At 64.0% G+C, this 12,459-nt stretch overlaps 1 protein-coding gene across 2 annotated transcripts in view; it reads left to right on the forward strand.

Annotated features, from left to right (window-relative positions):
• The window catches only part of HPCAL1 (hippocalcin like 1), a 67,003-nt gene extending 56,426 nt beyond the window's left edge, over positions 1 to 10,577 (forward strand). For both annotated transcript variants that reach the window (XM_070428673.1, XM_070428674.1), the window contains 3 exons: positions 6,174 to 6,569; positions 8,391 to 8,496; positions 9,845 to 10,577. In XM_070428673.1, the coding sequence (XP_070284774.1) occupies positions 6,192 to 6,569; positions 8,391 to 8,496; positions 9,845 to 9,942 (582 nt within the window). In that variant the 5' untranslated portion in view covers positions 6,174 to 6,191 and the 3' untranslated portion in view covers positions 9,943 to 10,577. The remainder of the gene's footprint in view (positions 1 to 6,173; positions 6,570 to 8,390; positions 8,497 to 9,844) is intronic.
• The last annotated feature ends 1,882 nt before the right edge of the window (positions 10,578 to 12,459 follow it).

A 12,459-nucleotide genomic window follows, 5' to 3' on the forward strand; every position in this document is an offset into this window, starting at 1 on the left:
CATTTTATCATAAACGCTGGGGTCAGCCCTCTGTATCTGGTGCTTTAAATTTGTCCAAGTCCTTTCACAGCCTCCATTTCTCTCTCCTCACGGCTACGCTGTGAAATCAACAGGTACAGACCTTTATTCCCATTTTACCGTCAAGGAAACTGAGGCCCAGAGACGTTAAGAGACAGCCGAGCCCTAGCTGGTGTGGCTCAGTGGATAGAGTGTCAACCTTCAGACTGAAGAGTCCCGGGTTCGATTCCAGTCAAGGGCACAGGCCCGGGTTGTGGGCTCGGTCCCCAGTGTGGGGAGTGCAGGAGGCAGCCAATCAGTGTTTCTCTCTCATCACTGATGTTTCTATCTTACTCTCCCTCTCCTTTCCTCTCTGAAATCAATTGAGAGAGAGAGAGAGAGAGAGAGAGCGCCAAGACTGAAAGGCTGGGGCGGGAGAGGGGCTGGGAGGAGCCCTGGGCTGGGCCTCTAGCCGGGCGCCTGCTGCCCAGGGTGAGCCCCTCTGTGCAGGGCCACCACCCAGCCCGGAGCTGCGTCTGGTCCCGTGTGGGGGGAGCAGAGGGGCTTGGTCTGGATGGAGCACCGAGCCTGAACCCTGCCGGGCGCCCCCAACCACTGCACCCACTGTGCCCGCTCCAGGGGCGTTGGGCACTGCAGTCCGCCCCCCTCCCGCTGGGAGCACTTGTCCCGGGCAGGGCTGCGGCTCCCATCCGGCAGGAGCGCAGCCGGGACCCAGGCTCTGCCGTCCGCCGGGCTCTGTCCCACAGTGGCTGGCCCCTGAGTCGTGCCGAAGCCCGTGGGACTCCAACGTGGCGGGGCTGGCGTCCGACATCTCCACTCGTGACACGCACCCTGAGCCAGGGCTGCCCACGTGGGGGGACATCCATGGAGGGGCCGGGGAGGGGCCGGAGATGTTGAGTAGCCCCTGCCTTCGGTGCAGTGACCAGCCTGCCGGGACTGCTGAGATTTCTTTCAAATGCTCAGTTCGCCCGGCCGGGGTGGCTCAGGGGTTGAGCTTCGACCTATGAACCAGGAGATCACAGTTGGATTCCTGGTCAGGGCACAGGCCCGGGTTGCCCAGTGGGGGGCGTGCAGGAGGCAGCCGATCAGTGAGTCTCTCATCATTGATGTTTCTGTCTCCCTCTCCCTTCCTCTGAAATCAATGAGGAAAAAAAAAGCCGTTCTTTCGCGCATGTTTGCCGAGCACTGATGTGCCAGGCCCTGCTCCGGGCACTGCGGGGACACAGCGAACACAGGGAGGCAGGCGGCCCACAGATCCATGTACATGGTGCCAGGGGGAGAGCCGCTCTGACGAGGCCGAGGGCCGGCACGAGGTCCGATGCTGTGCCAGGTGGCTCCCCAGGGGCGGCCTCCCCAGGAAGGCTCCGGGGCCTGAAGCGGAGGCTGTGGCCTTGCAGGTCCTCAGGGGAGGAAACCCGGGTGCAGGGAGCGGCCACGTGAGGCCCGGGGGCTGGAACAGGCTTAGCAGGTTCTCCTGCTGGCACCGATGAGGCAGTATTCCCTTTCCTCCAGGAGCTCACAGGGAAACAGTAAATGCATCACAGAGACTGAGGCCTTCATGGAAATAGGCTAAGGAAATGTGGCTGGGAGGCAAAGTAAAGAGCCTCCCGGAGGAGGTGGCATTTGAGTTGGGCTTTGGTGGGTGAGTAGGAGTTTGCGGGGCACTGAGGCAAGGAGCCACGTGCAGGGACTGGTGTCTCCGAGGCAGAGGGGTGGGGGGGGTGGCCCACAGGTCCTCTTCCTGCGGCATGAGCCCTGCCTGCAAGGAAAGAGCATTCCCTTAGGGGTTTTTCTTTCCTTTCCCAGCCTCAGTCAGGGCACTTCAGCCTCCGGTGAGTGGAAAGGGAGGATGGCTAAGCGGGAGGGATCCTGTGCCTCGCTTGACCTGCATCACTCCCTCCACTTCCTTCCATCCTTCTCTTCCTCCCTCCTCCCCCTCCCTCCATGCTTCTCCCCCTCCCTTCCCTTCCCTTTTCCCCCTCCCCCCACCCCTTCCCTCCATTCTTTTTCCCCTCCTTCCCCCTCCCTCTCTTCCCTTCCCTCCCTTCCCCTCCCTCTTCTCCTCCCTCCCTCCTTTGATTTATTTTCTAAACTTTGGGGAGTCATGGGGACTTTAAGCTGCTGGGGATGCGCACAGAAGTCAGGAGGGTTTTCCGTTGGATTTCTCAACCCCAGGTCACTGGCCTGGAGCCCATCCCGCCAGTGAGACTGTGATGATGCAACAGGGTTTCAGGAAGCCCTTGGGAATGGCTCCCGGTCAGCGGGGGATCTGGATCTAGGCACACCTGCACCGTGGGCTCCAGAGCCTCTGACCTCTTCCTTCCCCATCATCCGGCTTTGCCAGTTCACCCTCGGAGGAGGGCAGGGACGACCCTTCCTGCAGCCCCTGCCCCTCTGCCTCATGCCCCACACCCCATGCCCCACGCCCCACACCCCATGCCCCACGCCCCACACCCCATGCCCCACGCCCCACACCCCATACCCCACGCCCCACACCCCATGCCCCACGCCCCACACCCCATACCCCATGCCTCACACCCCATGCCCCCAGCCACAGCCAGGATGGACCTGGGTTCCCGCTGCAGCTGGCCCCTGGCAGCGTTCTTGAAGCTGCTGAAAATAGAAACTGGTGGGACTCGCACCATTGGGAAATGCAAACACCATTATCTCTCCCTCAAGGGCACGAGGAGAGAAGTAAACAAGGACACTCCCAGCCGGGTCAGGGCTGCACGGCCGCCAGCCGGATGCTGACGACCGGAGAACTAGAAGGTCCCTTTGGCGGCCCCAGATCCATGCACAGCGTGTCCCAGGGGTCCTCAGGGCCGAGCAGCCAGGAGAAGTACAGTGCCACCTGCACGTGTGAGGTTGACTTTCCCATAGACACATTTAAACACATAAAAAGAAACAGGTGAGATGAATGTTACCAACCGAGTAACGGAGCCCACTGTGCCTCACAGGACACCATGTTTCATTTCACATGTAAGCAGGATGGAAAAATTATCCGTGAGATGTCGTACATCGTCTTCCTCCTAAAGCCGTCCACATCCAGTGTGTATTTTACCCTCAGGGCCCATCTACGGGTCCAGATGGGCCGCACGGGAGTGGTGGTTACTGTACTGGACAGATCTAGCTTATAGATGGAGAAACTGAGGCAGCCACTGGGCCGTGAGGCGTGGCGGGGACGGGGTCAGGAAGCAGGGAGATGGGGCCTCCAGCTCAGGCCCTGGGAAGCTCGTCCCCGCTGCGCCCTCTGGTGTCCGCCCCGCGTCACTGCAGCCTGACCTCCCCAGCTCGCTGCCCCCGCCCTGGGCGCGGCCCTTCCTCTGAGCAGCTGCGCTGGCAGCCGGGCTGCGGGCAGGCGCCTCCCCCTCCTCACCTGGAGGAACGAGGGGCCAGTGCAGGCAGCCTCCTCTTCCCCGGGAGCCTCTGCCCAGGGGGCCATTTCTGTTGGGTAACAAGGTGTTGGCGCTGGCTTTGCAGAAAAGCTTGCTTTCTGTCTGCTGTCTGCCCCGCCAGCCAGCCTATCCATACAGTTGGTTCCCTGGCTTCATTGGCAGCGGGTCACCATGCATGCAGGTCCCACTGTCCCCGCGAGGCCGCCTGCTTCGCCGAGAGCCTCAGGAGAGGCGGGAAGTGTGGTTCTTAGGACCTGTGCCAGCCGAGCCTGGCAAGCACCGTGGCCGGCCTGGCGATGCCGGAGCGCGTGGGCTGGGCCAGGCGCTCATGGGCTCCACTTCCCGCTCCGTGCACGTCACAGTGGGAAGGCCGGCGAGCGGACCTGTCCTGGGAGCAGGGTGGATGGCCAGGGAGCAAGGTGGACACCGGCCGGGGGCGCCCTGGTGCCTTCCCTCCGCCCAGGGACCCTCACACTTCACAGCCCACCTGCTGCGCACAGCGCATGCCCACAATGGCCTCAGCGCTTTGCCTCTGAGATGAGATGGCATTGCCTCCCCAGCGCCTGGAATCTTCAGTGTACCCTGCCCCCTAGAGGTGGCCTTGGGGGGGGGGGGGGTGTCAAACCTCCAGAGGCCTTTTAACGTCCTCATCATCCAGTTGTTGTTTTTTTAAAAAATATATATTTTTATTGATTTCAGAGAGGAAGGGAGAGGGAGAGAGAGAAACATCATTGATAAGAGAGAATCACTGATTAGCTGCTTCCTGCACGTCCCCTACTGGGGATCGAGCCCACAACCCGGGCATGTGCCCTGACCGGGCATCGAACCGTGACCTCCTGGTTCATAGGTCAATGCTCAACCTCTGAGAACACCCGCGGGCTTGAACTTTCTAATAGAATTAAAGTTGCCGGCTTTAAAAATGGCTTTACATGGGCCTGGTCAGACATCACACAGGCGGAGGTGGGCGCCCGAGGTCAGAGCAGCAGGGTCTCCGCGTCGTCCATAATTTCTTGATAGTTTTTCTCCAAAATAAAATTAATCTTTTTCGTTTCCTGAGCACATCACTCATTGCCTCCCAGCTGCTGCTCTCATGGCCGGACGTGCCAGGCCTGCCCTGCCCGCCTCCCAGGGCCCAGGGTCCAGGGCCCATGGTGGAGCTCAGTGGTCAAGCTCAGACGCACCAGCGTTCACATCCCAGCGGCATGGGCTGTGGGGCCCTGAGCAGGTTGCCTAGTGCCCCCTGGGCGTCAGTGTCACCGTTTGTAAAGGGTCTGCCCTCACCGCCCGGCACAGCATGCGCGCTTGGCGAATGGTGGCTGCGGTTAGTAAGTTGCTGTTAGTTCATTTGCTGCCCGAATGGACCAGTGTGAGACTTGCTGTGTGCTCGAGCCTGATAAGTGCTTTGAAACAGGACTCATGCCCGATGCCTCTGTTCCCCCTTCCCCACCCCCGCCCCCAACCCCAGGATGGTGGTGGTTTTGAAATATGTTCTTAATAAATACTAGAGGCCCGGTGCACGACATTCATGCACTTGGGGGGGGGCGGGGCAGGTGTGTGTCTCACAGTTCGGGAGCCCTCAGGGGATGTCCAACTGATGGCTTAGGCCCGCTCCCTGCGGGCCACTGTGCTCTCCAGCTGTCAGCCCAGCTTGTGGCTGAGCAGCGCTCCCCCTGTGGGAGCACACTGACCACCAGGGGGCAGCTCCTGTGTTGAGTGCCTGCCCCCTGGTGGTCAGCGCGTGCCATAGCGACTGGTCGTTCCGCTGTTCAGTTGATTTGCATATTAGCCTTTTATTATATAGGATTTGTTCAGTTTATTCGAGATGCCCAAAGATGATCCACATTCACGCTCTGTGACTATACCTTATCATTTTTTTTAACAAAAAGAGCAGCAGCTGATAGGGTGGCCAGCTTTGTGGAGGACCCCAAATGTAGTGTAGTTAAAGGTCTTATCGTGGGAGGGGGTACAAGGGTGGGTCAGTTTCTCCAGAGAAAGGTCCTCCAGTGATGTGGGCTGAGGCTGGCGGGCCGGGAAGCAGGCTGGGGCTCTGTAGGAGAGCAGGCCTCCCTGTAACTCCCATGTTGGCTCTGCACCCACTTCCTCTGGGCCTGTCGTTCCCTTGCCCAGATCCCCACAGGCCCCCCCTTGGAGATGGGGGCGTAGTCACCCGACTGCCGGTTGAGGGGCTGCTTAACTGCTGGCACAGACGGCCCAAATCTCCCTGCTTAACAGTCCAGGGCATTTCCAGGCTCCAGGGCCACGTTCTCCACACAGTCATCCAGGGCTCAGGCGGCTCCCTTCCGTCAGCTCAGGGGGGATCAGGGAAGAATGAGTGTTTGCTGTGAGCAGAGCATGGCTCCCCCCGAGCACCCCAAACGGGGTAATTCGGAGCCTTCTCAGGAGATGGAGAAAGGGGCGTGGTCAGGTGACAAGCCTGGTTGAGCCGTGTGAGGAAGACTCGGGCCTGTGCCCCAGGGGCCCCTGTCCTCCCTGGAAGAGTGGCCGAGAGCCAGGCCCGGAAGTGGAGGGACCACTCCATGCTCCCTCCATCGCCAGAACACAGTCCCCGCCCACCGGGCCGCCCGGGCCTGGGCAGTGTGGTCCGGCGTGTGCCAGGAAGAGAAGGAACAGTGCCTCCTGGACTAGGCCCCCTCCAGCCCTGGGTGCAGGGCCCACAGGGGACAGTCCCTGCCCGCTGGGTGGCTGGAGGGGGGGGGAGCCAGGCCCTGCCGGTGTCCCCAGCAGAGCCCTGTCCCGCAGGTGTAGCCGCCCGCCGCCATGGGCAAGCAGAACAGCAAGCTGCGGCCCGAGGTGCTGCAGGACCTGCGGGAGAACACGGAGTTCACGGACCACGAGCTGCAGGAGTGGTACAAGGGCTTCCTCAAGGACTGCCCCACCGGCCACCTGACCGTGGAGGAGTTCAAGAAGATCTACGCCAACTTCTTCCCCTACGGCGACGCCTCCAAGTTCGCCGAGCACGTCTTCCGCACCTTCGACACCAACGGCGACGGCACCATCGACTTCCGGGAGTTCATCATCGCGCTGAGCGTCACCTCCCGGGGCAAACTGGAGCAGAAGCTCAAGTGGGCCTTCAGCATGTACGACCTGGACGGCAACGGCTACATCAGCCGCAGCGAGATGCTGGAGATCGTGCAGGTGGGAGGGGTTGGGGGGATGCTGAGATGGGCAGGTGGGAGGACCAGGGGATATGCTGAGATGGTGCAGGTGGGAGGGGCCAGGGGAGATGCTGAGATGGGCAGGTGGGAGGACCAGGGGAGATGCTGAGATGGGCAGGTGGGAGGACCAGGGGGGATGCTGAGATGGGCAGGTGGGAGGGGCCAGGGGAGATGCTGGAGATTGTGCAGGTGGGAGGGGCCAGGGGAGATGCTGAGATGGGCAGGTGGGAGGGGCCAGGGGAGATGCTGGAGATGGTGCAGGTGGGAGGGGCCAGGGGAGATGCTGAGATGGGCAGGTGGGAGGGGCCAGGGGATATGCTGAGATGGTGCAGGTGGGAGGGGCCAGGGGAGATGCTGGAGATGGTGCAGGTGGGAGCGGCCTGGGGAGATGCTGAGATGGTGCAGGTGGGAGCGGCCAGGGGAGATGCTGAGATGGTGCAGGTGGGAGGGGCCAGGGGAGATGCTGGAAATGGTGCAGGTAGGAGGGGCCTGGGGAGAGGCTGAGAGTCCTCAGGGCCAGGCCCACCATCAGGCAGGGCTCTGTGTGTCCCGCGCCCCCCCCCCCCCCCCCCCCCGCCCCAGCCCCAGCGTGCAGGCATTTTTGTCCAGGTGGTGCCTGCCCCTCTGGTGTGCCCTCCTGAAAGTGAGCAGCTGTCACTTTAAGGGCGAGTCAGTGCTGGCCATCAGCTGGGTCCCACAGCCCTTAGGAGGGCCACTCCCTGCACGCCCCACAGGCTGAGGCCCGGAGGAGGTTTCCTGAGAATCAGCAGCTGAGCGTTGAGTGATTCAGGGGACCCTTGACAGTTGTGAGCCCGGTTTGAGGGGCCCCAGCAGCTGGCAGTGCCCCCAGGAACGTGCACTTGTGAGGTAGACGGACATCAGCGGCCGCACCTGTGAGAGGCCGAGCTCTGCGTTCGCGCCGTCGAGGGCTCTGTGGCGTGGCGGTTCCGGAGGGACCGCGTGTGCTGGCTTTCCCGGTGCCTAGCCATGTGCAGCCAGAGGGCCCTCAGGGCCAGGCCCGCCATCAGACCCCCCCCCCCGCAGATTCAGGTCTAGACGTCCCGGAAGAGGCGCTCTTCACCCACGGCCCTCAGGGCTCCGTGAGCAAAGGTGTGGCCACCCAGGTCCCCTGTAGTTGGTTCCACACAGAACACACAGCGCAGGCTCAGGAACAGGCACCGAGCCCACATGTGCCCGCCCCGGCACGTGACTGATGAGTCTGGTCAGTGGCCTGATTGAGGCCCTTCACACACACACACACACACACTCACACGCACGGCCCCTGCCCGGCGGGACCCTGGGGCTGAGCCCTCGATGGCAGTGCCTGAGGCGGGGTCCTCCATCCTGCTGGCGACTGGTGCACCCCCGCCCCAGCTCTCCCGGCTGGGCTGGCCCTGTGGTTCTCCGGGGCTCAGGGCGGAGTCTATTCTGAACTGAGGTCCAGCCATCGCAGTGAGACGCTCCCAGCTGTGTGTACAGACCGGCCTGCGTCACCCCCTCGGGGAGCTACGGGTGCTCCCAGCCCCCCGAAGGCTCCCTCATGCGCCTGCTGGGCACCTCCCCCCAGGCGGCCCCCCTCTTCTGACCATCACCGTGTCCGGCTCCCTTTGCCCGACTCCCCACCCGTGATCCCCAGCCGGGTGCCGCGAGTGGCGGGGCCGTGCCTCCAGCTGGGGGTCCCGGGGGCCGGCGAGCATCCCCCCTCTCCGTGCCGAGGTGTGGGCTGGACGGGAGCTCACTCCTGCCCCAGTGCCCAGGAATGTTCCGGAATCTGAGCTCACGCCCCCATGTGCCCTTGCAGGCTATTTACAAGATGGTGTCCTCGGTGATGAAGATGCCGGAGGATGAGTCCACTCCGGAGAAACGGACGGACAAGATCTTCAGGCAGATGGACACCAACAACGACGGTGAGGCGCCGGGTCCCTCCCCTGCAGCGTGTCCCCCAGGCACCCGCCCTCCGCTGGGCTGGGGGAGAGCCGGGGGCAGGTCCGGGTCGTGGGGCTGTGCCCCGCCCTGTCCTCACACCTGTGGCTGCACCCCTGAGCCCTGGTGTCCGAGCTTCTAAAATGGGGACACGAGCAGCCTTGTGGGCGTGGCCCGCGTGCTGAAGGATCCCCGCCCCCCCACACCCCAGCCTGACGCTGTTAGTCTCTGTGGGGCCGGCCGGCCTGCCCCTGCTGGGGGCCCTCTCCGCTGGACAGGCGGCGCCCGGCCCACAGCCGGACCTGTCACTGTAGCCGCTCTGGCTTCCTGGCAGAAGCCCCCTAACTGAGATGGGCCCCCGGACCAGGCCTGGGCCGAACCCCTCCAGCGCCTCCTCCCGTCAGTCCTGCCAGGGGCCTTGCGACGGCTGTCCCCCTGGCCCCGCTATGCACTGAAGTCCCTGAGGCGGAGAGGTTGGCGGCTGACTGCTCCTCAGCGCTGGGCACACGCTGGGCACGGGCCGAGCTCCTAAAGCCCCTCATGAACCTCCCTCCTCTCCCTCGACCCCCCCAGTCTCCTCCCCCTGGTGGCAGCAGAGCGCAGCACAGGCTCCGACAGTGTCTGCTTCAAACCCTGTCCTGCCCACCACGTCTGCGTCTGCGCGGGGCGGCGCACGTGTCACCAGTCCCCACCCACCCCAGGGGCAGATGGGCCAGAAGCACCTACTGTGGGCAGTGATCTGGGCCATGCCACCCCGTGGGCAGTCACCCTGGGCCGGGCCGCCCCCGTGGGCGGTCACCCTGGGCCGGGCCGCCCCCGTGGGCGGTCACCCTGGGCCGGGCCACCCCGTGCACAGTCACCCTGGGCCGGGCCGCCCCCGTGGGCAGTCACCCTGGGCCAGGCCGCCCCCCCGTGGGCAGTCACCCTGGGCCAGGCCGCCCTGCCGTGGGCAGTCACCCTGGGCCAGGCCGCCCCCCGTGGGCAGTCACCCTGGGGGCGCTGCTTCAGGCCCCCCAGCCCTGGCTCGGTTACGGGTGAGAGGCAGAGGCCCTGTGTTTTCTGGACAAGTCACACCTTCCTTAGGTAAAGCGTGGGGCGACTCTAAAGGATTGAAATCGCCACGGGCCATGCATGTGGCCACACTGGGTGTGCCCGTCAGCCGTGAGCAGGGGAAGCAAAAGGGTTTTCCCGAAACGCCCACGAAGCAAGCGGCACCGGGATGGCGTCCGGCCTTGCGAGGCTCACACGGCCCAGGGGGTGGCTGAGGGGTCCCCGTGCTCAGGAGGGAAAGCCCGCGAGCACCGCTGACTCCCGCCCCCCCCCCTCCCCCAGGCAAGCTGTCCCTGGAGGAGTTCATCAAAGGTGCCAAGAGCGACCCGTCCATCGTGCGGCTGCTGCAGTGCGACCCCAGCAGCGCCAGCCAGTTCTGAGCCCGGCGCCCGCCCCGGTTAAGCTTTGCTCGCAACAGCGGATGCCTCCTCCATCATCCCTGCTACCCCGGCCGGGCCAGGTGGCCCCATACTCACCTGGCCCCTGCAGCCGCGCCCCCTCCGCCTGGCCTCCCCCCACCCTCCCGCCCGTGTCCAGGGCTCGCATGGCCGCTGGGAGCCCGGGACCCACGAGGACTCAGTGGGACTCTGAAGGTGGCGCAGGCCGGGTGTGTTTGTGATGGCAGGTGATGGGGAGGGAGGACGGGAGCAGCGAGGAGGCGGCCTCCATGCATGGCAGCACCCAGCTCGTCTTCTCTCAGCCGAAGCCACACGCACGTCTGTGCCGCGGTCGCCTTCCCTGTCGTGTGTCCTTACCCGTACTGTGATGTGAAGTGTCACGTGTAGGTCCCGTATTTAACGCCTCGATTGCCTCTGAGCGTGGTTCCCTCGTGGCCTGTGATCCTCCCGAGCCGGTTCTCTTGTGGTATTTATGCCCAACCCGCCCGTGTCCGAGGAATGCATGCGCGCCCGCTGCGGGGAGGCCCCCCCAGGAATGCAGGGTCTGTGTCAGGGGTGTCCTGTGGCCGGCCCGGCGTTTCCTGTATTAAAATGATCAAATAAACAGAATCCTCCGAGTCGTGTGTTGGCCCCTGAGAGCCCCAGCCCGCTGCCCTCCCGCTCGCGCCCTCGGGAGGGTGAGCCCAGCGCCCCACCGCTGTTGGTAAAACTCACCCCTCGTGTCCCTGTAGTTGTCGCTGTGTCTACAAATCTGCACAGCCTGCTCTTCAGCCTCCGCCTGGTCCGAGAAGCGCTGGTGGGAATAAGAGAGGCCTGTTCTTGGCAGGTTTGCCGGGGACACTGCCCCCCCGCCTCCCGCCTCCCCCACCCTGTGGTGTAATCAGCAAGGTGGCCGGAGGGCGCACCCAGAGGAGGAGGCCATTGTCTCCCGCACACACGCGTGGCACCGCTGCCCTGGCCGCCCGCGCACTCCTCCCCCACGTGGCTGACCGGCTCCCGCGCACTTCAGTTTACAAGGGCCTGAGGTTCCTGCAGGTGGAGGAGCCGGGAGGGACGGGCCCTGCCCCACAGACCATCACCGGCTCCAGCCGGGCCCTCCCCGGGCTCACTCGGTCCCGGGACGTCGATGGCAGAATCAGGACTAAGGCAGCCAGGCCATCTGCGGCCCCAGCAGCGCCCCTTCCTGGGCGTGTGCAGTCTGTGCGGTTGGGGGTGTCTGTGTTTGGAGGGACAGGAGATGTGGTCTGTGGCTGAGTGTGGGGCGCGGCTGTGGGACGGGCCCAGTGTGAAGTGTGTCTGTCTTGCATGGGGTGTCGCAGACGCACCTCCAGGCACATCCTGTGCAGAGAATCGGCGTGGAGGGTCCAGAGGACGTACGTGGCCTGGGTCGTGGGCAGGTGGGTGGCTCCTGGGGACGAGTGTGCGGCTGCCTTTAGTGGCAGCCCTCGCAGCTCGTTCCCGGTGGGTGGGGTGGGGGAACCCACACCTCTGCCCCCCAGCCATCAGCCAGCCCAGGTTTGCCCCTGCTGTGGGCACCGCCCTGCCCCTGGCCCCAATGGCGGCTGACCGTGGCCTCGAACTTCATCTCACCCGTATGCCAGGCCATTCCTTTTGTTTTTAAATTACTATTTTATTACCGAATTTATTGGGGTGACATTGTTAATGAAATTATACAGGTTTCAGGTGTATGATTCTGTAACACACCATCTGTATATTGTTATGTGTCCACCACCCAAGTCTCTCTCCATCACCATCTCTACCCCCATAGCCTCTTCTCCTCCCACCCCCCTTCCACGCCGGGTCATTCCTAAGACTCCGTGCAGTGCCCTTCCTCCAGGAGCTGTCCCCGTCCTCCCTCGGTACCCCTACACTCTCCCAGCCGCCCATGCGCTGCTCCGCAGGGCCAGGCGGGCAGAACCAGCTGCTCAGCGGTGAGTGAGTGAACGGACCAGTGAGTCAGTGTGTGGCCCACCCACTGTCCCTGCCTGAAATGCACCCACATGGGCCTGGCACACACGTCCCAGCTTGGCTCCCTGACCCTGGACAAGGCCCTCCCTGTCCCACTAGCCAGACAGGACTCTGGGAGCCAGGGGCACTGACCTGGGCCTGGCATTGGGGTGGCCCCTGCTCCTGTGGATGTGAGGTCAGAGCCAGGGTTAGGACCCGGCACCCGGTGGGGCAGTCCCAGTGTGGGAAGTGCTCGGATGGAGACGTGCAGAGATGGGAAGCAGGCGACACTGGTCATGGGGGTGGACCTGGACCCTGGCCTCAGGGCCAGCTCCGTGGGTGGGGGGTGGGGAGGATGGGTGAAGGCAGCACCCTTCCCTTCCCACAGCACCCACCTGTGCACGCCAGGGCGGGGCGGCTGTGAGCAGAGCCCAGGGCTGCGGGCCCTGTGGGCACTTCAGGAGGTGACTGGGGGCATCGCCCACTCCCGACAGGCAGGGGCCGCAGGCACAGGCTGCAGGGCCCCAGGAGCTGTTCACGGGCTGGGCTGGG

Source organism: Myotis yumanensis, unplaced genomic scaffold, assembly GCF_028538775.1.
Source record: "Myotis yumanensis isolate MYYU_CA2020_CCGP unplaced genomic scaffold, mMyoYum1.0.hap1 SCAF_11, whole genome shotgun sequence".
Classification (NCBI taxonomy): Eukaryota; Metazoa; Chordata; class Mammalia; order Chiroptera; family Vespertilionidae; genus Myotis; species Myotis yumanensis.